The sequence below is a fragment of the Nannospalax galili genome, unplaced genomic scaffold (assembly GCF_000622305.1).
Source record: "Nannospalax galili isolate Female #2095 unplaced genomic scaffold, S.galili_v1.0 scaffold386, whole genome shotgun sequence".
Classification (NCBI taxonomy): domain Eukaryota; kingdom Metazoa; phylum Chordata; class Mammalia; order Rodentia; family Spalacidae; genus Nannospalax; species Nannospalax galili.
In genome coordinates, this window is record NW_008356676.1 from 886,855 (window position 1) to 910,775 (window position 23,921).

At 37.0% G+C, this 23,921-nt stretch overlaps 1 protein-coding gene across 1 annotated transcript in view; it reads right to left on the reverse strand.

Moving 5' to 3' along the window:
- Window positions 1-453: 453 nt before the first annotated feature.
- Dnajc15 (DnaJ heat shock protein family (Hsp40) member C15) overlaps window positions 454-23,921 on the reverse strand; it is a 60,789-nt gene continuing 37,321 nt past the window's right edge. Inside the window, exons 4-6 of the mRNA XM_008854677.3 lie at window positions 22,831-22,907; window positions 18,486-18,556; window positions 454-664 (exon numbers count right to left, since the gene is read on the reverse strand). Coding sequence (XP_008852899.1) covers window positions 594-664; window positions 18,486-18,556; window positions 22,831-22,907 — 219 coding nt within the window. The 3' untranslated portion in view covers window positions 454-593. The remainder of the gene's footprint in view (window positions 665-18,485; window positions 18,557-22,830; window positions 22,908-23,921) is intronic.

The following is a 23,921-nucleotide window of genomic DNA, read 5'->3' on the forward strand; positions in this document are numbered from 1 at the left end:
TGGCTCTCCAAGTCCTCATGCTTCAGCTATATGGTCTCAGAGAGAGCAGAGTCCTTTAATAAGTTCTAATCACTACTTCACAGGTCATCATTTAGTAAATGACATTACACATTAGATCATTTCCCCAGGAGGTAGCAGCCACTATTTAGTCTCAGAACATTTAAAGCACCTTACATAGGCAGAGTCCTCAAATCCTCTAAACAAGCAAGGGACAGTGAGAATATAAACACGAGCACTGCAAAGAAAGTTCCTACTCTGCTCACAAACCCCAGGACATTCCTGACGGTCAAACTTTCTGCATGAGTCTGAGGCATGGGGTTAGGGCTAATGTAACAGAAGTCTTTAAAAGTGTAATATCGCTATCACACGCACACATACCCCCCATAACTACAAAACAAAGCACTGCTACAGAATTTATGAGGTTCTTTTAAAAGGAAATAAAAAACAAGGCTATTCATCTTTTATTGTTGCATAGTTTAATGATGAAAGAAAGGATTTGGTCAATATGAAACTTCAGACCATAGTTCACACTAATTTGCAGGGCTTTTAAAGTCTTGCATTTCTTTTTCTTTAGTGTATTCCTTGAGCACCAATTAATGTTTGGTGGTTGCTTCTAGCAAGTCTTTTGCTTCATTTATTTTGGATGCTAAGTAAGGAGATCCACCTGGGAAGACAAAGAAAAATGAATGGATTAAAGCATGTGCCATTATTGACATTTTAAAAGTCAATACAGCAGAAAAAAATGTAATTCTGATATTTTCCCACATATTTTTCTTCTGAAAAAGTATTTTATATGCTCATCAGAAATCAAAATAGCACAAAATAAACTTTTTTAGTGATGTAGCAGATATCCAACAATCAAGATATAAGTTCTGAGAAAAGTGTGAGTTATGATCAGCTGGAAAACATTTCACCACTAAGACATTTGACCGTAGTATGGTTGGAAATAGCACGTGATTAGGTAAGCAAAGTAACAAAGTTTTTTCATAGCTTTTCTTGTAAAGCAATAAATATTTATTACCTTTAAGAAAAAGGCAAATCCATCTAAGGGATCTTTTCATATTTTATAAGATTTTACAAAATAAAACACCTTTAAAACTGCATATTTAAAAGTAATATCCAGTGCTAAAAATTGTATTTGTTAATACAGATGAATGAACTAATACTAACAAATGAGGGATTAAAAAATGGTGCTAGAAGAAATTCTGTCTCTGAAGTGATTCCATTCGAGTATTTACAGTGTAGCCTTGGATTTACAATGCTCTAAAATAAAATTAAGTCGGTTCGTTTTTAGAGTTCTTTGAGATGAATTCTTTCTAATACAAACAGAAAATTCAAGGGAATTTCAAATGCAGACTCATCATAATCATAAAAAGTACCTATCTGACATACAAAAACAACAACCCCAAAGTGTCACATTAAAAGAAAACATCACACTCCTTCCAACTTCTAATCCTGAACACTACCATTACTTAAGCTAACAATCATATTACAGTTCAACAGTCTCTTTGTCTCTATTTTCTATTTTTCTCTTAAATGCAAACTATCTATAGTGGTTGCAAATATCATAAGGCTTCAGTAAACCAAAAGCATGCAGACAGTATAGGTATAAACTGCCCTGACTTTATTTAAGCCTTTTATTCATATCTTACCAACCTACTTTACAAAGGAAAAAAAAATCAGGGAAAGCAGATGTTTTGGGGCTGTAATAGAAAGGACAATGCTGGGGGAGCTATATTTAGCTTTTTTTTCCCTTGAGGATACTACTGACATTTTCATATCAAGGTCTGAAATATTATAAGCATTTAAGGAATATATCATACATGATGAGAATTACAAAGAAAGTTCATAACTCTCATGGCTATGAAATAAGTTGATTTCATGATTATCTTTAAGAATGACCTTGAAATAGATAATGCTCATCTTGGTCAGCTGTTTAAAATTTTAGAGTTATCAAGCAGTTGACAGGCATTTTGTGTATCCTCAAAAATATTAAAGTATTAACTAAACTTAAATATAACCTTTAACTGTTAATATATATCCTTGGCATTTAAATCATGGGCCATAATAAACTCATTAAACAGAAAAAAGAACCCAAGTCACATAAGATTGAGGTCTTATTAAAAGTTTATTTATTGATGGCAATGTTAGAGGAAAGTGACAGTTCATTCAAAATATTGCGGAATTCTCTACCACTCATCCTTTTTAAACTACAGGGACACTGGACTTGGGGTTTATGTACTTGGTAGAAAGTTTAGATTGACCTTTGTGACTCTCATTCTACCTATTAATACTTGGACCCAAATTACAATTCCTAGATCCTCCACACAGCTTTGATTCAAATTAAGTTCCACCAATTAGGGGCACATGCTTGAGAGGCGTGGGAGGATGAAGTGAGGGAAAGGGCTTCTCGTCAGGCTTTACTCTTGCTGGTACAGACATATGCAGGAAGTGTGGTGCAGCGGTGGCAGCAACTGTTTCTTGCAGAAGAGGCAGAAGTTTGTCTGACCAGCAGCTCTGTAACTGTGGAGTCACTCTTCTAGGCCAAGTGCAGAATTTGCTCCTTCAGCCCTTCGAACAATTTGTTATCTATATAATAAAATTTCAGTTTCTGGCCCCTGACTGATAGCACAATACAGGATACATATCCTATACATACTTATTGTAAAAAAAAAAATGCTCTTGAGTAATTTTTCAGTCCTTTTCAAAGGGGTTTTCGGGGGGGGGGATGAGGAATCCTCTTGGTTCTATTTAAATACAGCAATCAACTTTCCTAATATCAGTGTATGTTTATACTTCCACTAAATATGCTATCCTGAACCATCATGTTTAAGATCAATCCTTCTTTTGACACCAATTAGGAGAGATAAAAAGTACAAACACAAACACATCAGTATAAAAGCACTGGAAAGTTACTAAGTCAGCCAGTTCCTTATTACAGGTATTTGAGACAGGGAACATGCACCACATAAGCCTAACAGTATGATCTGCTTTTATGGTACAGAAGCTAGACACCAAGATACAGCTCCACTGTATCATGTTCTAGGAGAGACATGCCTGCTCCATGTGATGGAGAGCAGCACCATGACTTCCCAAGCTGCAGAGGATTGGTAGTGGGAAGCACTAAGGGCTGGACCTTCACAGTGGATGGATGTGGTCTATGACTTACTACCACACTGCATAGGTGGAAGAATTTGCCCAAACTCATCAAACTGTGGACATAAATAGATGTAATATATCTGTATTCTAGAAAAATTATCTGAATATGGCTAATTTACAAAAAGTTAGCCAACTCCATGTTAGTTACAAAGACTTTGTTTTCAAATGATATAAAGATGTAATAAAAATAAAGTTAGGATTGCAGTGCTAACTATCAGTTGCAAACTACATTAAGGCAAAATGAATAAAGCGAAAATGAAAAATGATAAGAGTGGTGTAGTGGCACAGGCCTTTGGTCCCAGCACTTGGGAGGCAGAGGCTGGTGGATCTCTGTGAGATTGAGGACAGCCTGTTCTACATAATAAGTATTATGAGATAAGGCCAGCTGGGGCTACAGGTAGATCCTATCTCAAAAAAGACCAAAAAATAAAATAAAATTAAAGTAAAAATAAATTGTATATGCCTAATATAGCACTATACTGAAAGAACTCAAAAGGAAAAATGAATGACCCATAACACTGGGAGGCTTAATACATTTCTCTCAATAATTCATTGAACAATTAGAGAAAGAACAACAAAACAAATACCACAATGAACAAACTTGATCTGATGTATGCAACACACTTCCCCCTTCAAATGCAGGACAGAGCTTTCTTTTATACTACATTTAGAACACTTACCAAAATTCACCATGTGCCAATAAAGCAAATTTCAGCACATTTCAAAAATGAAAATCACAAGCAATGGGACTTGAACTGTGTTCTGTTAACAATGACCAGGCAGACTTAAAAATTGAGAATGTTTAGAAAATATTATAGATCAGTTATATGTACTTCCATTTTCCAGTAAGTTCATTAAAAATTTTTTTTAAAGAAAAATCACCAGCAATTAAGGGGAAAATCAAAACAAAAACAAGTCCTATACCACTGAATGCTTAAGCAGAACTGATGTGGACTATGTTAACTGACTACTGTGGAATTATTTGGGAAATCAATACCAAACACATCTGGGGGAGCTCAATGTTATAAGTCAATCAGCTGAGTTCTAAATAATTCAATGTATCAATGAAGACATCAAGCAGAAATTAGCATTCAAGAGAGAGACTTGACAAAGTCAAAGGTTAGGTTCCATATGGTGGTAAGAACAAACTCTCACAAGCTGTCCTCTGACCTCCACACTCATGCCATGACACACACACATCATACTAGAAACCAATCACCTTCATGTCAAAGCTCTGAAAAAATTTAGGTGAAAGAAAACCATAACCTATCAAGACCAGTAAAAGAAGAAATGGAAAATCAAGAGCATCCTATCAATTTAAGGAATTGAATCTGTAATTAAAAACTTTTCAACAAAAAATATCCTGGCAAGAATTTTATCAACAACCCCGCCAAACCAGATGAATGGGAAACCATATTTCAACTTTTTATATTCCCAGTATTACCTTTGATAACAAAGTCTGCTGAAGATGTCACAAGAAAGGAAGCCATAGATCAATGTCTCTTATGAGCATAAGTTAAAAACATAATGATCAATTATCCAATCAGATTAAATATTGTGACCAAGTTAGGCTTATGTCGGAAATGCAACATTGACTTTCACTAATTCAAATATTAAGCAATGTGGTTCACCTCATTATATGTTCAAAATACCTTTATAATAAGCTTTTAGTGAACTAAGAATAGGAAGACACTTCTTTGGTGTGATAAAACCACCAGAAATATAGCAAATGACACTACTAGTAGTAAAATGTTGAAAACTCTGGTTCTGAGGTTGGGAATAAGATATCTGCCATAAATGAATTAAGGGAGTTGGTGGATTCAATATAAATATATCTGAAAAAAAAATCAATATTTCTGTACCCTAGCAATAAATAACTACAGAATAATTTTTGAAATATCACAATTTATAACAGCACTTAAAAAACCAATACCTGGTGCAAGGAGTGGTGGTGCAAACCTTTTAATCCCAGCATTTGGGAGGCAGAGGCAGGCAGCTCTATGTGGGATCAAGGCCAGCCTGGGCTACATAGTGAGTTCCAGGTCAGTTTGAGTTATTAAAAGACTCTGTCTCAAAAAGACCAAGAAATAAAATAAATCAATACCTAGGGATTGTAACTAAGTGGGAAAGTACCAGGTTAGCATGTGCCCGGTCCTGGGCTCAATTCCTGACACCTTTAAGTAAACGAAAATTATACCTAGCAATAAATTTAGTAAATTAAAACTAAAACATAGAAATTGTAAAATGTTACTGGAACAAAGATGATCTAAAGAAATAGAAAGTTCTATCTTATTCATAGATAGATAGGAAAATTCAACATTGTAAGATGTAAATTCTCCACAAACAGAATATATATCTGGAACAATTCCAACCATGATTCTAGATTTATGGGTGAATATACACATACATGCAAACTGGCAGGCTAGGTTTGTTGTTGTTTGGTTTTGGTTGTTTTTGTGGGTTTTGAGACAGAATTATCAACTTGACACAGCCTACACATACCTGGGAAGAGGAAATCTCAACTGAGGAACTGTTTCCATCAGATTGGCATGTGAGCATATCTGTTGGGCATTTTGATTGTTGATGGATATGGGAGGGCCCAGTCCACTGTGGGCAGTAGCATCCCTGGGCAGGTAGGCCTCACTTGTGTAAGAAAGGTAGCTGAGCAAGCCAGAAGAAGCAAGCCAGAAGAAGCAAGCCAGTGAGCAGTGTCCTCCACAGTCTCTGCTTCAGTTCCTGCCTCCAGTTTCCTGCCTTGGCTTACCCTTTTCCTCCCCCAAGTTGTCTTTGGTCAGTGTTTTGTCATAGCAATAGAAACAGAGTTCAGCTCCCAGCGCCTACAACTGGCAGCTCACAAACACCTCTAACTCCACCTTCAGGAGATCAAAGACCCTCTTCTGGCCTCTGCAGGCACCTGCACTCAGGTACACATATTCCCTCCCCCAAACACATAATTAAAAATACACTCATACACGTAAAATAAAAATAATAAAATATTAAAAAATAAATCTAAAAAGCAAAAACAAACGAAAAACCCAACAAACAAACCAAAGGGGGGGAAAAAGGATAAATGGCATTCAAATCATGGAATAGCAAGTATCAATAGAAATGAACAAATCACAACCACAGCATTCACTGCTAGATAAATGAACCTCAGAAAGATAATGAGTGAAAGAAAACAAACACAGAAGACTATACACACCATATTATTCTACTTATTTATAGAACTTTCCAAACAAGCAAAGCTAATCATGGTGATGAGAGTAAGGTGGTTAGCTGTGGGGCGTGAGAAGTGAGCAGAGAAGTGCATGAGGAGCGCTGATAGGCAGGGACCTGGGGCCAGCCCTTAGTCTAGGCACTGGCTGGATGAGTGCTTCATTCTGTAACAATATTGGTATACTTTTATGAAATGTATATTTTGATTCTAAAGTTTATTTTTAAAAAATCCATACTTAGGTACTAAGGATCCAAATGTAAACAACTGTGACTAGTAATAATCAGATACATAGAGATTAAAGACACACGTGCAAACGTGTTGGCAGCATTAAAAATGTAGGAAACAGCATCTTAAAATGGAATGGAAATCTTCTTTAAAGGGTAAAAACTCATTCAATTTTATGTCTTACATGGTTTATACTGAGTTCAATATTGTATGACTGTATTAATTCAACTGTGAACCTAAAAAGTTATAGCCACCTTTGAAATAGATGTATGCTTGCTCTGGAATGTGTTACTGAATATGTTAAAGCTGTAATGAAATGCTTCTTCTAATGTGGTTATTCAATTTAAAAATATTAAAAAAAATAAACTTTAGAAAAAAAATGTACAACAGAATTATGTCAACTCTGTGAAGCACTATAATATATGTAACATGCAGTAAACTACAATTAAGACCACAAGGCTACCGGCTCAGTGAATCCTTCCAACCACATTTGTACTGGTTTGCTTCTTATTTTTATTAAATAAAGAGACTGCATTCACAAAAGTTTATTTGCCAAACACAAGCCACAGAGCTAATCTGGGCTGCCAGAGACTGCATTCTTCTGAATCGCCGCATCGTAATACCTCTTATTCTGTTTATAGAATTCCTTGCTTACTAACTTCTTGCCATACTAACCACTGGTATACCTTTTTCAAACTCTTAATTCAATCCCAGATCTTTCTTATTCTGAAGATTGAATTCCTTGTGATTTATCTTATAAAGTATGTCTGTCTACCATAAGTGAGTCATAGTAAATTTCTTAAAGAGTTACCATGTCTTAAGTTCCTCCATGTTATATAACCCTGAGCACACTCATGAAATGGTACCTGTCTTTGATGAGAAGGAAGGAAGTAGTAAGGGACTATCCATTATATTTTTGTCAAGTACCAGCAGTTTCATAGAAGTATAAAAACAGAACGCAGATAGGTAAGTATGTTATGCGTGGGTGATTACATCCAACACCTTTTAATGATAAAAGCACCTAGCAAAGTAAAAACAGTAAAGAAGTGAATTTTGGGGGGTTGTATCTCAGCTTCATCCATAAAATTCTACAGCTAGTACCACGCTTAATGGGGAAAGACTAGATGATTTTCCCTAAGATCAGATATAAAACAGATGCCCATTCTCATCACTTATATTTAACATTTTACTGGTGTTTCAAGCCAAGGCATCAGGTGAGAAAAAGAAACAAAAGGCATCTGGATTAGAAAGGAAGAGGTAAGTGTCTCTCTATTCATAGACACATAAACATACTCAAAACTATTAGAATAGATGAATTCAACAAAGTTGAAGAACAGGAAACCAGCATACAAACTGCATTTAGACATGTGCACTGAAAACCCCGAAAACCAGACTAAGAAAACTATCTCATTTACAATAGCTTCAAAAATAATAAAAAATTGGACAGAAGAGTAAAAATTTATGCTCTGAAAAGTACAAGAGATTGTTGGATGCAATTATTGAAGATTTGAATAAATGAGAAACCATCCTATACCCATGGATCAGACCATTTAACACTGTTACAACACCAAGAGTCCCCAAATTAATGTACAGATGCAGACAATTCCTATCAAAACTCCTTTGTAGAAACTGAAAAACTGTTAGGAAAATTTATCTAGAATCAAAAGATACCCAGAATAGCCAACAAGCTCCCCAAAGAAGTAGGACTAGCACTGCATGATGTTGAAGCTTCTCACAAAGCAACTACTATAAAGACAGCGTTAGATGGACACAAGGATGCCCATCTGTGGAATAGGGACATGGGGACTAAAAGGTATGGGGCTTCTTTTGGAGGGATGAAAATGTTTTAAAACTGATTGTGGTGATGGTCCAAATATCTCCTAATGTATCTTTCAGTACTGAAATGCACAGTTTAAATCAATAAACCAAATCATATAGCAATGTGAACACCTTATCTCAATAAAGCGTTTTTCAGAAGTGGGTATAAAGATGATTAAGATTTGTGTATGATACACAAAAAATCATTCAGTAAAGGAGTACATCCTACGATATCTTTAACAAGCTATTCTCCAAATTTTAATGTCAGGTTCCTTTCCTCTTCCTGAGTGGCACTTTTTCCACTGTTGTAGTTCTAGAGTCAGGAACACTCTTCTCTTCTAGTAGCCTCAGAAATTATTAAATGACTAATGTGAGGAGGAACTAAGATAACTACAATCAGAAAACTACTCTACCCTATAGACATCAACTCTTTACTACCCATACTCAGTTTCTTCTCAGTGAAAACCAGTCAGCCCTCATAAAGTCATGGATAAGGAACTTCACACACACAGGCTACACTTTAAATATTTGGTATTGCAGAGATCCCCACTAAGTTCTTCAGTAGGGCAAGTTCTTTAACCATTTCTTTAACTAAAACCCTACGTGTTACCCTTCTGCACTTTCTCTCACCACTGATCCATCATCAATGCTTTTTAAGCATTCTGTCCGGGACCCCTGCTGTTTAGGGTAGCAGTCTCCCCATGTCCGGATAGCCACAAGCTGGCTCAGCGATTGGGGAGACTCTTCTCAGCGGGGCGCCTTCTGCTCTCCTCCGACTTACTTTTGAAATGTCCGTCACAAGATACATGCCCTCCGGCACAGGAGCTACCAAGTTTTAATCAGGCGTTCTCTGATAGCCTGATAGAAGCCCACCGCCCTATGTAAATGAGGCATCCTAAAAGTACCTATCAGCTAAGGCTTCTTCTACTGTCTCCTAGTAAGACTTGGAGCCGAGCTGAGTCACTGAATAAAGGGGCTGTACCACACTGACTGACCTGAGTTCTGTGTCTTACTGCCTACGATCCAGTCTCCCCGGGGGGAGCTATCCTCCCGTCATCGACTCACGGATACCCAGCTTTAGCCATCCGGCCCCTCCCCTCGTGAGACCCGGCAGCTGATGGACCGAACTTAGAGAGAGAGTGCACAGGTGAAATTGGGGCGGAACTCGACCGGGCCAGCCTCGGTAGCAGAGACCCACAGAGACCGGAGAAGCAGAGATCCGCCAGCAACGCGGAGCAGACACAGGACCCGCCGCTTCCCAGTGCACGCAGGAGACCGGCGCCATGCTAGCAGCTGACGCCCAGAGATCCCCGCACCCCATAGCTTTCTCTTCTAAGTAGCCATTGAATTACATCTTTTTTTTTTTTTTTCTCTTTCTTCTTCAAACAACCCTATTTAAACTGGAATTATTCTCTTGGATTATTAATTTTGCAACTAAATTTTTGTTTTTACTTCTGACATATTTCTCCATAGCTGCTAAAGTAAACTCTAAGACTGTAAATCAAAGAATATCTTTCCCTTAATGCTTAAAAATAAAACCCAAAGTTGCTGACATGGCTTACCAGCTACTCCATCAGTTGGCCCCAGTCATTCTTGCCAATCCTGTTTTCTACCACTCTCCCTTTGCTTCCTATGCTCCATCAGATCTGCTTACAATTCCCAAAACATACTTTATGTTCTCATTTCAGGACCTCTACATGAGGTGTTTCTTCTGCTTCAAATATTCTTCCCTCGATTTTGCATATCCTCCCTCAGTTCTGTGAGCAAATCTTATCTCCTCATGGATAATTTCCAAGATGGCCATAAGTAAAATCATATCCACCCTCCCTCTAGCTGCCATTCTTTCTGCCTCTGCTCTGCTTTCCTTTTCTTTAGGCACTCATCCATTGCATTATGGAATATTTTCTGTATCAGCCTTTTCTATATAAGAGCCCACTACCAACCAGTGGATAAAAGCAGCAACTTTAACAAAATTCTTATTCTTCTGTGGATCCTGGGCAGTTCTTCAAAGCTGGGTCCATTCAGGGCTCTATGGTCCAGGATGGATGCAGGAGGGCCTTAGCAGAAGCTGCAGAGTCTCTCCTTGGTCTTGAATCCTGCCAGGAGCTGGTGCTCTTACATGGTGGCTAAGGCTCTTACAGGGTACAAGCTGGCACTGCAGTGCTTCTTGAACCCTAGTCTTGGGACCTGCACACTGCCACTTCTGCTGTATCTTATTGGTCAAAATAAGTGGCAAGGCCAACATGAATACAGAGGGAGAGGGAAGAGACCATGTCTTGATGAAAGGAACTATGAAAAACTTGTGACCATTTCTAATCTATCAAAGAGCTATTTGTCCCTCCAGTAAAATATAAAAATCCATGAAGACATGGTCTTTCACTGTCTTGTCCAATATCTAGTATATTATCTGGCTTACATTAAGTACTCAATAAATGTTTGCTGAATGATTTACTCATATCAGAGTCTTTGTATATTCCTCCTCTTTTTTCTTTGACTATTATTTGTCAATGTCCTTCAAAGTCTGGCACCAAGAAACTGACCCCAAAGTCTAGATCAGGTCTAATTGCCTCAGTACTGTTGGGTAAACAGATGTGAGACGAATGTAGGACAAGCACAGAAGATTGTGGTGGATTTGGTCTTTTAATAAAGATACTGTATGTCCTTCAATGTAGACTGTGACTATACAAACTTTTGGCAGTCCTACTACTGAGTCTTTCATGTATTGAGATCAGTTATATATCCACTGCTGTTTTTCACATCAAACACTGCCAAATTTCTTTCCTATACTTATATAATTGATCCAGGAACCTCAAAGAATGTTACATTTATGTTGAATTTAAGTGTAATATATTCATAATCATCAGGCTCTTTAGTTGATCATTTTCACTGACACAAATCTACTCGAAATTATGCAGCAAGTTTCTTTATCTTAAAAGCAACCCTGTGTTCATTCTCTCCCTCAAGGCCATGACCCCCTCCTGCAGCACACTCCTTTTGTCTCCTCTTTTTCCTCACAAACCTCAGAAAAGTCAATACAAGCTTTTTCCTTCTTTCACTTCTAAGTCAGTGCCAGCTGAAATTGTCTTTAAGGTCACAGGATTCTTTCAACACTGTAAAAATACTGTGTGCCCACCTCACCACCCTCATCTCAATGGTCCACACGACAGCACTCTGTTCAACTTCTATCGAACAACTTGAACTTCTTCCTTCCATCTTCTTTGCTGGCTTTTCCATTTATAATCGACAGATGTTTGAGTTTCTTAGACCTGGACCTGTTCCATGGCATACTTATTTTTATTTTTTATCTCACTCACTGTCCATCTGTCTAAGTAGTAAGATCTATCTATCATCTCTCTCTACCTACGTTCTATCATCTATCTTAGGAGTAGGAGGAATTGAATCTAGGGAGTTTGTGCATACTAGGTAAGTGCTCTACTAATGAGATGAATTCCAAAGCCATTTTTTAAAAATTGTGAGACAAGGCTGGCCTTAAACTTGTTCTATAGTCAAAAAAGGCCTTGAACTCCTACCTCAGCCTCCAGAGTAACTGGAATTACAGGGCTATGCCACTATGCCTGGCTTCTACGATTTCTTAAATTAGTTTTAACAACATCTTAAATTGATTATTCCCAGACCACTAAATCCATCTTCCCATCTTCCATACTCTTGATTCACCTATTCCACTTTCTACTCTCCATTTCCACCGGTTATCTACTGAGTGCTTCATCTAATATCCAGACGACATTCTTCTTCTCCTAATCCTATTTGAAATTTACCTGTCCTCTCTAAATCATCACTTTTTATAAACTATTCCACTATCATCTAACTCTTTGATTCAGAACGCAAGGAGAAACAGTATGCATTTTGTATCAACTGAAAAGTAACTACTGACTATTTCAAAGCTACATCTCAAATTCATTTGCTTTTTTCATCCTGAAGTAGGTCATCATTAGTCCCATGGCGATTACCAAACCAGACTTCTAAATAATCCACTAGACAATTTATCAGTCTGTCAGAACGTTTCAAAAGGAACTTTTACTCCTACTTCTGGCAATGCAAAAGAGCTTGTTAGAGACCAATGTTCACATTAAAAAAAACAAAAACAAAAACCAGACAAAATTTAAAACAAAAAAACACCCAACAAAACAGAAACAACAAAACATTAGGATTATTAAGAAGCTGTTAAGCAAATAAGAACTTGAGTGTCCAGAGTCTGAAAGGAGAAAGGTGAGGAACCTGGCGAGGTTATGATGACATGCTGACATTTCCTTTTCCCTCAGAGTATTCGCTCTGACATTGGACTCTCTGGAGGGCTTGGTAAAATATGATTGCTGGCCCTGACTCTATAGTTTCTGATTCAGTAGGTCTAGGGTGAGCCTAAAAGTTTGCATACCAAGTTCCTGGGGGATGCTGCTGCTAGTCCCCAGATTACATCTTGAGAAATAGTAGTCCAGTGAAATACATCAGCACTTGGATCATCTGTAACTCTCAGAGCAGCAATATCTTCCAAGTGACTGATGTTATGAAATCATGCCTGGGTGTAGAAATCAATACAAAGTTCATGATAGGCCAATGGATTTTAATCTAACAGACTTTTGAAGTTCACTGATGTGGTTTTTAGATTCCAAAATGCAACTAGTTTTAAGAAACTACCACTGCTGAACTCTGGTTTAGTAACAATAAAGAATATTCACAACCATCTGGAAAACTCTTTCCTTTCCCAACTACCTATCTGTGTGAAGTCCTATTTTCTTAATGTATTTAAACAAAACTACATATCATAAGAGAATGGATGCAGAGGCTGATATGATAATCCAGGTATGTTTTGCTAAGCCAGAACAGAGATTTACAAAAATATAAAATAATTGTTTACACTATGGTTTTTAATAGTGTAGAAAATGCAAATTTTATAAGGATTATGTTATTTATATCAATACATAACATTTAAAAATGAGTAGGCATATAAATCGAGAGTGAAAAGAAAACTAACTCTAGACAGGTGTAGTTCATAGGAAACCACTTATCTGAGGCCTTGAAATCAAGCTGGCTCTGATCCCAAGTACCACAATAACAAAACATTTTCTATAGAATCAATAGTGCTTTGTTACCATAATGTAAGCCTATTTTTAAAAATGTGGGCATCCTCTCACTTAAAGCTATCTTTACTAGCTTTCTTCTAGTTCCTGAAGGACATATAAGTTTTCTCCCAGAGCCTCTATACACGTCAGCCCCTCTGTTTCCCAGCACTGGTCACACAGTCAGCTCCTTCTCATCCTTTAGGCCTTATAGAGAGGGCTTTCTAGCCACACTCTGTTAAGGTGCCTCTCTCACACAACATCTTAGATCATTATACCTTTTATTGCACTTATTAAAACCTGAAATGGGTTTACTTTAGTCTTCCATTTCAGTATAACGTATGGTCTATGATGATAAAACCTAGTTGGCCTTGGTCACAGTTACAGCCTCAAGATTTATCACAATTATCTGTCGAACACTAAGTAGATGTTGAAAAAAATGTTTTAAAAGGATACAGGGTTGGAGAGATGGCCCGGCAGTTAAAAACAACTGCTATTCTTGCAGAGGACCCAGATTCCATTCCCAGCACCTACAGGGTTGCTTAGAACCATATGTAACTCCAGTGTCAGGATATCTGACAGTATTTTCTAACCTTGAGGGTAGTAGTCACGCAAGTGGTACACACGCATACACAGAAAAACATTCATACACATAAAATAAAAATAAACAAAATATTTTTAAAACATAAGGACAGTTGTTCAATTTCAATTTAGTGTCTTAATATTTTGATATATATATTAGTTATTATTCCCAGTTCTATTTTACTACAAAATTGATTTGCATGGCCACATTTTTGCCATTTGCTTATTCACTCATCATCAAAAAAATACTTAAGATTGTTATGTGCAAGTCATTTGTGTGTGTATAACGAAATGAGTAAGCTAGCTATGTATTATGTGTGTGTGCACAGGCATGTCAAGGATAGAGGTTCACGTCATGTAGCTCCCTCAATCATTCTCCACCTTATTTTTTGAGATAGGGTCTCTCAGTGAACCTGGAATTCACTGATTTACCTAGGCTGGCTGGCCAGTGAACATCAGGGATCCACCTGTCCTGGCCTCCTCAGCACCAGGATCACAGACTTGACTGATGCTGCTGTACCTGGCTTTTACATGGGTGCTAGGGATCCAAACCAAGTGATCAGGCTTAGGCAGCATGCAATTTGCCAACTGAGTTATCTTCCCAGCCAATAAGCTGTATTCTTTTAGGGAAAACAAAATGATCTCTTCACATAAAACAACCCAAAGTCTTAAAGTTAAATATGATATTAAAATGAAGACTAAAAGATGAGTCCTGTGGGGAAAAATAATCTATTTCATCTACCAAAAAAGAAAATCAAACTAATTAGGGACTGGTTTTTCTTAGGGAATCCACATTGACTCATAGTGATCACATCCTTTTCCTCTTTTTAATTTTTATTTTTTTAAATTTTATGTGTATGAGTGTTATGCTTGCATGTATGTAAATGCATCACGTGTGTGCAATGCCTGTGGAGGTCAGAAGAGGCACTGGATTCTCTGGACCTGGAGTTACAGGTGGTTCTTAGCCACCATGTGGGTGTTGGGACTCAAACAGGGTCGTCTGCAAGAACAGCTGGCACTGTAAGCCACTGAGTCATCTCTACAGCCCACATCTTTCTTTCTTCTATTTTCAATACATGCTTTAAATATAAAATACTGTAATAAGTTGTAATTTATTTGTCCCAGGACCTCAAAAATGGGCTTTTTACAATGAGTGTAGTTAAAGAAAAAATATTAAAAATATGATTGTGACTTGTATTTAACCCTAATACTTAATTTTGATTCAAATATTTAAAAAGTATGAGAATACTGAATCTTTACTGAAAGGGCTATAAATGGAAAACGACTGACAATCTCTTCAGTGTAGGCAGGTAGACCACCTAAATGTAAGGAAGAGCTTTGTAGTAGCTAGAGCTGTCTATCTACCAATGGAGTGGGCTGCACTGCAAATCAGGAAGCCCTCTATGAAAATCTTTAGACAGCTAGCAGGCAATTTTTTCAAGATGGAATTATTGATTATATCAGTACCTTCAAACTATGCTGAATGCCCCTGGACCCTTGAGTCATGGAGACTGAACCCAGGGCCTGAGGCATGATAGTGTGAGAAACATCAATTAGATAGGCATCCTGTAAGAAATCCTTGCAGGTAGGCTGGAGATGCCGCTCAGTTGGTTGCATGCTTGCTAGTATGCAAGAAGCCCTGGGTTCGACCCTCAGCACCTCAGTAGCTAGGTATAGTGGCACACACTTGTAATCCCAGTAGTCTGGAGATGGAAACAAGAGGATGATCAACATTCAGCTACATAATGAGTTTGAGTCCCGCCTAGGCTACATGAAACCCTGTCTTAAAAAAAGAGAAAAGAAAAGATGGAGAGAGGGGAGAAAGGAAATTTCTGCAGTTGACAGTTTTCAAATTTACCCATTTTCCTCCTCTCCTGTATGTTAACTAGGCATTCATATCAAACTGCTAACTCTTCAGCAATATAAAAAAAGGCGTTAACCAGAAATCTTTAGATCAAAGACCTGAGGGTTGTTTTTTTTTTAATGTATTACTCTTCTATCTTCCTAAATTAAAGCAATTTAAAATTTACTTTTTACTGAAACACATTTGAATGCTCATTTCAAACAAATTACAAAAAATTTATTTCCAGCCATTTCCCACATTAATTTTCTGGTTTCACTTTTTTTTTTTTGCACAACCTGATAATGAAATGTGTAACAAATTATAGTTGATCACACATTTGCAGTTCCAAATTTATTCTACCAGCTGGTAACAAACAAAACAAACATAAAAGTTACTTTGAGTGGAGCTGGGGGAAGCACAGCTAGAGGAGATTAGTGTCTGTAAGTAATTACCACACCTTCTGGTGACCTGGCCAAAACGTCTGTGGTGGATAATCACAAAAAATGGGGACAGAAATGCACTGACCATTGCTATGCTTTCGCAAATATTCTAGCTTTCTCTTTCCAAGGGCAATGAAACATTTTGGTTTAGAATCATGTTACTTCTCAAAAGATAATTTTCAGATTTTCAAGCCATCATTCCAACTTAACACATACAGTAGATTCCTGAGTTCACTATGCCTCTGCTTCTTCCCAAATGTGAGTGTCATAGTTTCTATCCCTGTTGCTGTGATAAAACACTCTGATAAAAGCAACTAGGGGAGAGGGCTTGATTTTAGCTCACAGTTCAAGCTACAGGCCATCATGGTAGGAAAGTCAATGTAGCAGGAGCTTGAAGTTGCTGGTCCAATGCATCCACAATCAGAAGACAACAAAGAATGCAGGCATGGTAGTGCTCAGCTGCTTTCTCTATTTTATACAGTCCAGGATTCCCTGCCCAGGGAATGGTGCTGTCCACGGTGGGCAGATCTTCCCACCTCAATTAATGTAATTAAGACAATCCCCCATAAACATGTCCAGTGGTCTGTTTCCCAGGTGATTCTAGATTCCACCCAATTGACGATTACATTGTCTCATAAATAAAAAAAAGACTTTAGAATAAACTCCTTAATTTTATATATGATAAAACTGACATTTGAAAAAGTTAAGGGAATGTTAAGGCTACAACACTAGCTGGAAGGTGGAAGCAGAAGCCAGAGAAAACACTGGCTTCCTGCTTGCACGCATATTCTCTCACACCCAGCTACCAATGAAAGACCAGACAGGAAGGGACAGGTAAGTGTACTGACATCAACAATCCCATCTCTGATAAATATACTATCTAAGAAGAAATCAAGCAATTTTTTAGATACTACTACATACGTAAACATTTTCTTCTTCATGAAAGTTATCTGAAACTACAGATTCTCTTGGGTACATTTCAGAACTTGCTTCCTTGCTGGTAGTAATAGTCAACAACTTATCAATCATCTAAAAGACTGAGTGCTTGATACTATTGCAATCAATCACAGCAAGTGCATGCACTTGACCAGGAAGGGACAGAGGACATTTAGGAGACAGAGGGCTTCAAGGAGGCACTTAAATACATTTCTTGTTCAGTCAATTACTCTGAAAGCACACAATGAAGAGTAAATTAGTTGAGTGGATCTTTCGGTAACTGCTGAAGCTGTTTAGAAATGTTAAGCAAAACCTCTTTTCAAAGTTTATTCTCTTGTTTATTCACACTAGAGAACAGCAAGTGCAAAAACCAACAGAGATGATGCTCAGTAAAAAGAGTTTTTATAGTAAGTAATTAAGTTGGGAAAGCTGAAAAAGGATGTCTTATTTCAGTGTCAAGATGAACAGGAATCCAAAATTTGTTTTAAAATTTTTTTTTCAAAATAACTACAAAACTGAAAGTCTGTAAATAAGAATCTAAGGAACACTTCACTTTTCTCCCCCCACCCCCCTCTGACTTCTGAAATACAGTGCAACCTTCTACCATCTGTGATTTTAAAGCAGAAACAGTAATGAACATATGGGCTTTCTCTATCAAGCAGCTGTAGTGTAGTTAAAGTTATAATAATTGTCTTTCTGTAAGATAAATTTACATTAAAAACCTGGTCAGTCAGAAATAAATAGCTTATACTCAAAGCCTTCCAAAACAAAATTTAAAAATTCACAACCATCTATGAAAAATTACAGAGATGTAGAAGAAATCCTTAAATCTTATGCTTTTATGTTCAAGATTAGGTAGATATAAGAGATGATGCCCAAATCAGTTTTTTCTACTCCAAAGTCCATAGCTTATGTTTCCTTCTTGATCAAAATGTAGCAACATTAGATGGTTTCAGATATGTATCTATAAAAGCCAGGAACTAAAGTCTTGAAAGCTAACAGTACAAATCCACTTTCTGTTGACTTGCTGAACTTTGAACAACAAGCCCACTTATTTATGATGAAAATCTCTACTTGCATGACATATAAATTCCCACTTTAACAACAAATTATTCATAATGAGTTGAAGTAAACTGAAAGGAGTTCACAGCACATTCTGATCCACTATATGAAAAACAGTGACTACTTACCTTTATCTGGGTGGTTCAAAATCATAATTCTCTTGTGTGCTGTCCTAATCTTGGCCTTGCCAGCAGATGAGCTGTAAACAAATTAATAAATAGTGTGAAATGCAGAGTATAGATTAATGATTTATGTGTTTCAAGAAATTAAAAACTAATGAGAATTTCACCATCTTGTGGACAAATACAAAACTACAGCTTTTCATTGTAACCATCAAAATAAATCAAGGTTCAATGCTGCATTGCATTTTTCTTCAGTCCTCTGTAACATCAGTCTCTATTTTCAGATAAGAAACATTTAAATTAAGACAAAGGTTGGAGATTTAGCTCAGAAACAAATACCTTACATAGCAAACAAAAGACCCTAGGTTCAGTATCTAGCACCAAATAGAAAACAAACAATAAAAAAATAACCTGCCAAACTCCACATATATAGGCCCAGAGAGTCACAGTATGGTAGTCTACGAAGATTGAAAACTTATGCTTCTAAAGGGGCAGCATATGTTGTGAAACAGAGAAGTATTTGAATTCTAGAACTAGACTGCTGGATCTGAGGTCAGTCTTGCTATTTAGCATTGGGCAGTCCTGCTAAGTTTCAATCTCTGTGTTCTGTTTCCTCGCTGTAGGGCCTAACAACATATTCTTCACAGAGCATCAATGCCTGCAAAGCACTAGGACAGTGTCCGGCATGTTCCCTAATAACTTGCTTTTGTTATCTTTCAACAGTCAATCTCAAAACTCCTTATAGTTAGTTCATAGTTTACTTGGTTTGTAAGAAATTTGTGGGGAAACTGACTGTGAGAAGCTATATGAAGGAGCCTATATAAAGGAAACAGTTAAAATAAGCCTAAAATTAGTATAGTAAAACTAATTTATTCAAAATTCCAAGTATTTCTCATCAGTACATTTTCTGAGCATGAAAAAAAAAAAAAAAGTAACACTAACAGTAAACTCTATTATTGCTACCTAAATGCTACACTATCCTATTTAAGCTTACTAGATGGGTATGGTGATAGTCTACTTAAGAGTAGGAAGGAAGCTGTGAAGCTCAAAGTCATTGGCTGAAAGTAGGTATTTTAGAGCTATTCAGATCCAAGTTCAAAAATCCTGATTCTCCCACACTTTAGCTGTGACACTTTTCTTACACACTTAAGTGCTGAGTCACGCTTTTCTCATATGTGATATGCCCATAATAGTTTACCTCTAAAGATTAAAGACTGTCTATGAAAATACATTATATTTTTTTACTTTCAGAGAATCAAATACAAACAATCTAACATTTCTCAAATGACTCAGAAGCACTGAGTATCAATTAAATACAAAGAAACTCTGAAGTCTATAGAGCTTGGCTTATCCTTCTTCTAAAGGGCTCAGAATGCTGCCTAAGATTTTCTGTCTGTTTAAACAATGCCTCCCTCTTGCTATCAGTTATCAGTCCTTGAGTCTACTAGTTAGTACTCCAATTTCTAGTTCTTGCCAATTACTTGCTATCCTAACCCCCCTGCAGGTAAATAACAGATCACCAAGCATGTTAAAAGACCCTGTTAAGGGCTTGACATAACAACACATGCCTATACTCAGAGCACTCAGGAGGATGAAGCAGGAAGACTGGAACTCAAAGGACTATGTAGCAAGACTACCTCAAAAGATAACACCTCCCTCAAAAACACAGTTAATGGTTAAATGACACATAAGATAGCCTTTCATACATAAAATAAACAAATCCTTTAATATAAACACTGGGGTACCATTTTACTTTTTGGCTTGTAGGTAGTTCCCAGATAGACACTGTTTGATTACAAAGACTACTGAATTTTGAGAAAGTAAAGTAACAATCAGCTACTTACAAGAGCTAAAGAGCACTATTTTGTTTAATTGCTTATTAAGAAACAAAAAACATACGACACTGAAAAATCTCAGCACAATTCAGTTTCTTCTGGCTAATCTACATTTATTAGTCCCCTTTTTGGTGCTCTCCAGCATTGATATGTTAGTTACGTTTTCTTGTTGTTCTGCATACATTTGACATGTCTCCTTAAGTAGACTCTAAATTACTTATGGGCAGAAGCTTTGACCTATCTTAAAATACCATATGGGACTGAATATGCAGTGGGTACTTGATATATTTTATAGCATCTTCCAAAAGAAAATAACTGTAAAAGGTAAACTCCTTAAATGAACAAAGGCTCTAGTCTAATAAATATTAACATTATGAAAGATTACTGTATTACAAAAATTACTAACTTAAAAAAGGAAGCACTTCGAAAGTCTTACCTCATACGGTTACTCACTAGATAATGAAGATATCAATTCAGTAAAACTCAAATTTCCATTTTACATTTTTTGAGGATACATGAAATGGCTGGTTCTTATTCTGGATATTAAGTTTTAATTGAACACATAAAACAAAGTCTGAAAATTGCTTCAGTTAAAATTATCCTTGAAAATCAATTATATTTTCTACTTTGAAAAACCAGAAGCATGGTTTTGAGTTTATATGTAGAACAAAGAATTCTGTGCATAGAGGTCTGCCACCACCCACCAGACTAAAGTAAAAAACACGAGAGGAAAGTTCATGTACATAAGTACAGCAACTTTCTGCCATTAAGATAATTTTCAGTCTTAATGGTGAGCTTGGAGGATAAAGGAAGATTCTCTTTTACATGTAGAGTGTATTCCCTTTTTGTTTTTGCAACATTAAGTTTCTAAGTCCTTGGTCCATTTTAATATTTGTTTGTTGCCTAGATCAGGAATTTCAAACTGCTACTGGAATACATTTGGCACAGGAGGGTGGAATGGGGGAGGGTTAGAAAGTGGAGAATGTGAAGCTGGGTGGTATTCTCCAACCTGTAGCCAATGGAGCCAATAATGGTAAGCTAACTAATATGGTACCTTTGCTTAATATTACCCTCTATTTTCTTTGATAAAGAAAACTCCCATCTCATAGATTTAGATAAAGGATCAAGCTAAAATAAGCTCCAGTCTTTCACTATAATATTAATTAATCAAAATTAATTAATTTAGTGAGAGAGAGAGACAGAGAGACAGAGAGACAGAGACAGCATGCATGTGGAGGTCAGAGGACAACTTTGGGAGTTAGCACTTTCTTTCCACTATGTGGGTGTCCAGGGATTGGATCACATTCAGGCTATCAGGTTTGGTGGCAGGTGCCTTTACTCCGGATCATCTTGACAAGCCAGAGTCTTTTTTTTTTAAACAAAAGCAGATCATAAAAATAACAAAATGTTTGGGTTTAAAGACTGTACTGATCTTGGAGGCTGGAGAGATGGCTCAGCAGTCAAGAGCACTGGCTATTCTTGCAGAAGACCCAGATTTGAATCCCAGCACTCACATGGTGATGGCTAACAAATGTCTGTAACTTCACTTCCAGCCCTCTTCTGTCCTCTGCAGGCACTGCATGACATGGGTACACTTATACATATGCAGGCATAACACTCATATACATGAAAAGTAAAAAGATTCTGCTGATGTGTAAGAGATTAAAACTTTTGTCAATATACGAGTTTAATTAATTCTTCTGCTTAATCACACTGATTAAATCACCAGATTTGTTATAGATGATATTTTGTAAATAACTCTCAAAAATTTGACTATATCAAGCACATCTATAATACCAGAGTTTGGAATGTGGAAGCAGGAGGATCCAGAGTTCTACATCAATGTGTGTTACATAGTGAGACCTTGTCTCAAAAATCTAAGGGATGAGGATCTAGTTTAGTGGTAGAGTGCCTGTCTAGTATGTGCAAGGTCCTAGGTTCAATCCCTAGCACTGAACAAATAAAAATAAAAACAAACAAAAAACCTTGATGCTCTAAGGACAATAAAAGAAACAACTAGTAAATCCACAGTAGGAGAAAACACTCTTAACATTAAATGTTGAATGATAATTGCTCAGCAACCATACAATATCATTAACGTTTTCCCTTATAATGTCTAAAATTAGACAATATATTTGGTAAGATAGAAGGCAAGTAAAATAATCCATGGTAGATACCAAATTGCAGAAGTTGAAAAGAATTGTGAAACACAATCTGCATTATAATTTAAAGTATGAACATCAGATTTTAAAAGTGGTTCAGAGAGAATTTAGTATCACGAGATATTTTTTGATTGCTTTCAACTGTAGGTATTCAAATATAATAGCTTTGTTAAGGAGCAAGGAACATAAATAATTTTAATTAATCTAGACCTCAAGTTTTTAAAGCAAAAATATGGTTTCATCTCTTCTGGCTTTTATTTTAATTTTAAATATATGTACAAACTTAAAGTAACTCCCCTCCCCACTTTTGAAGACAACCTTGACCACTAACAAAAACACTTAGGCAGCACTTACCTTACACCTAAAATAAGACTAGCTTCTCGCCTACTCATTTTCTGTTCAAATCCTCCTTTGTAGTAGGATGAAAGGCTCTGCACAGGGAAGAGAGAGCAAGACATAGTTAGTTCCATGCATGAGGTAGCATGACCTCAGGCCATCACATAGCTGCAGTGAGAGTAATGTGTTTTACTAGAAATCGACTTGAAAATGCAGGGGGAAAGAACACAATGATCCCTTTTAAGAAACTCTAACCAAGATGAACATAAAAAAAGTTAGCAATTTTATTCAAAGACCGGGGTTCGAATCCCAGCACCCACATGGCAGCTAACAACTGTCCATAACTCCAGTTCCAGGGGATCCGACAGCCTCTTCTGTCCTCCGTGGGCATTGCACGACATGGGTGCACTTACCTACGTGTAGGCATAATACTCATAAAATGAAAATAAAAAATATTTTAAAAAATGCATTTTTTTTCACTGAGATATAACTGAAGGTATATACAGAGGATCTGTAGAAGCAAAATGCCAATACTGTTTCTAAGCACTGAAATACTCTTCTTGTTGGAATACCTTGACCAAGTCATTTACACTGATATAGCAGATAGCTTTTTGCCTACTAGACTGGCTGACAGAGAAAAGGAGAGGATGTGATAACAGACAGGCAAGACAAGCGAGGCTAGGAAACTGAGATAACTTGTCATGGTGGATGGACAGGCGTGAACTAGGAAGTAAGGAGAATTAGAAAAGTAATAGGGGCTGGTGGCAAAAGATAAGTGATGGAAAGAGGATTTTATTCTAAGTGTAATGAGAAACCAGAGCACTAGAACCCAACTTGACTTTGTTTTGAAAGGATTAATCTGAGCTTGAAGATCTCCCTGGGTGTGGTGGCGCATGCCTTTAGTCCCAGTACTTGGGAGGCAGAGGCAGGTGAGTTTGAGGCCAGCCTGGTCTACATAGCAAGTTCCAGACCAGCTGGGGCATCAGGGAAACTGTCTTTCTCTTGTATAAAGCTCATACGGATTGTATTAAAGAATAGCCATTGTTAATGACCAATCTGGTAATCTGCAAAACAAACTGTAGAACAATTATAGTATATACAGCAAAAAA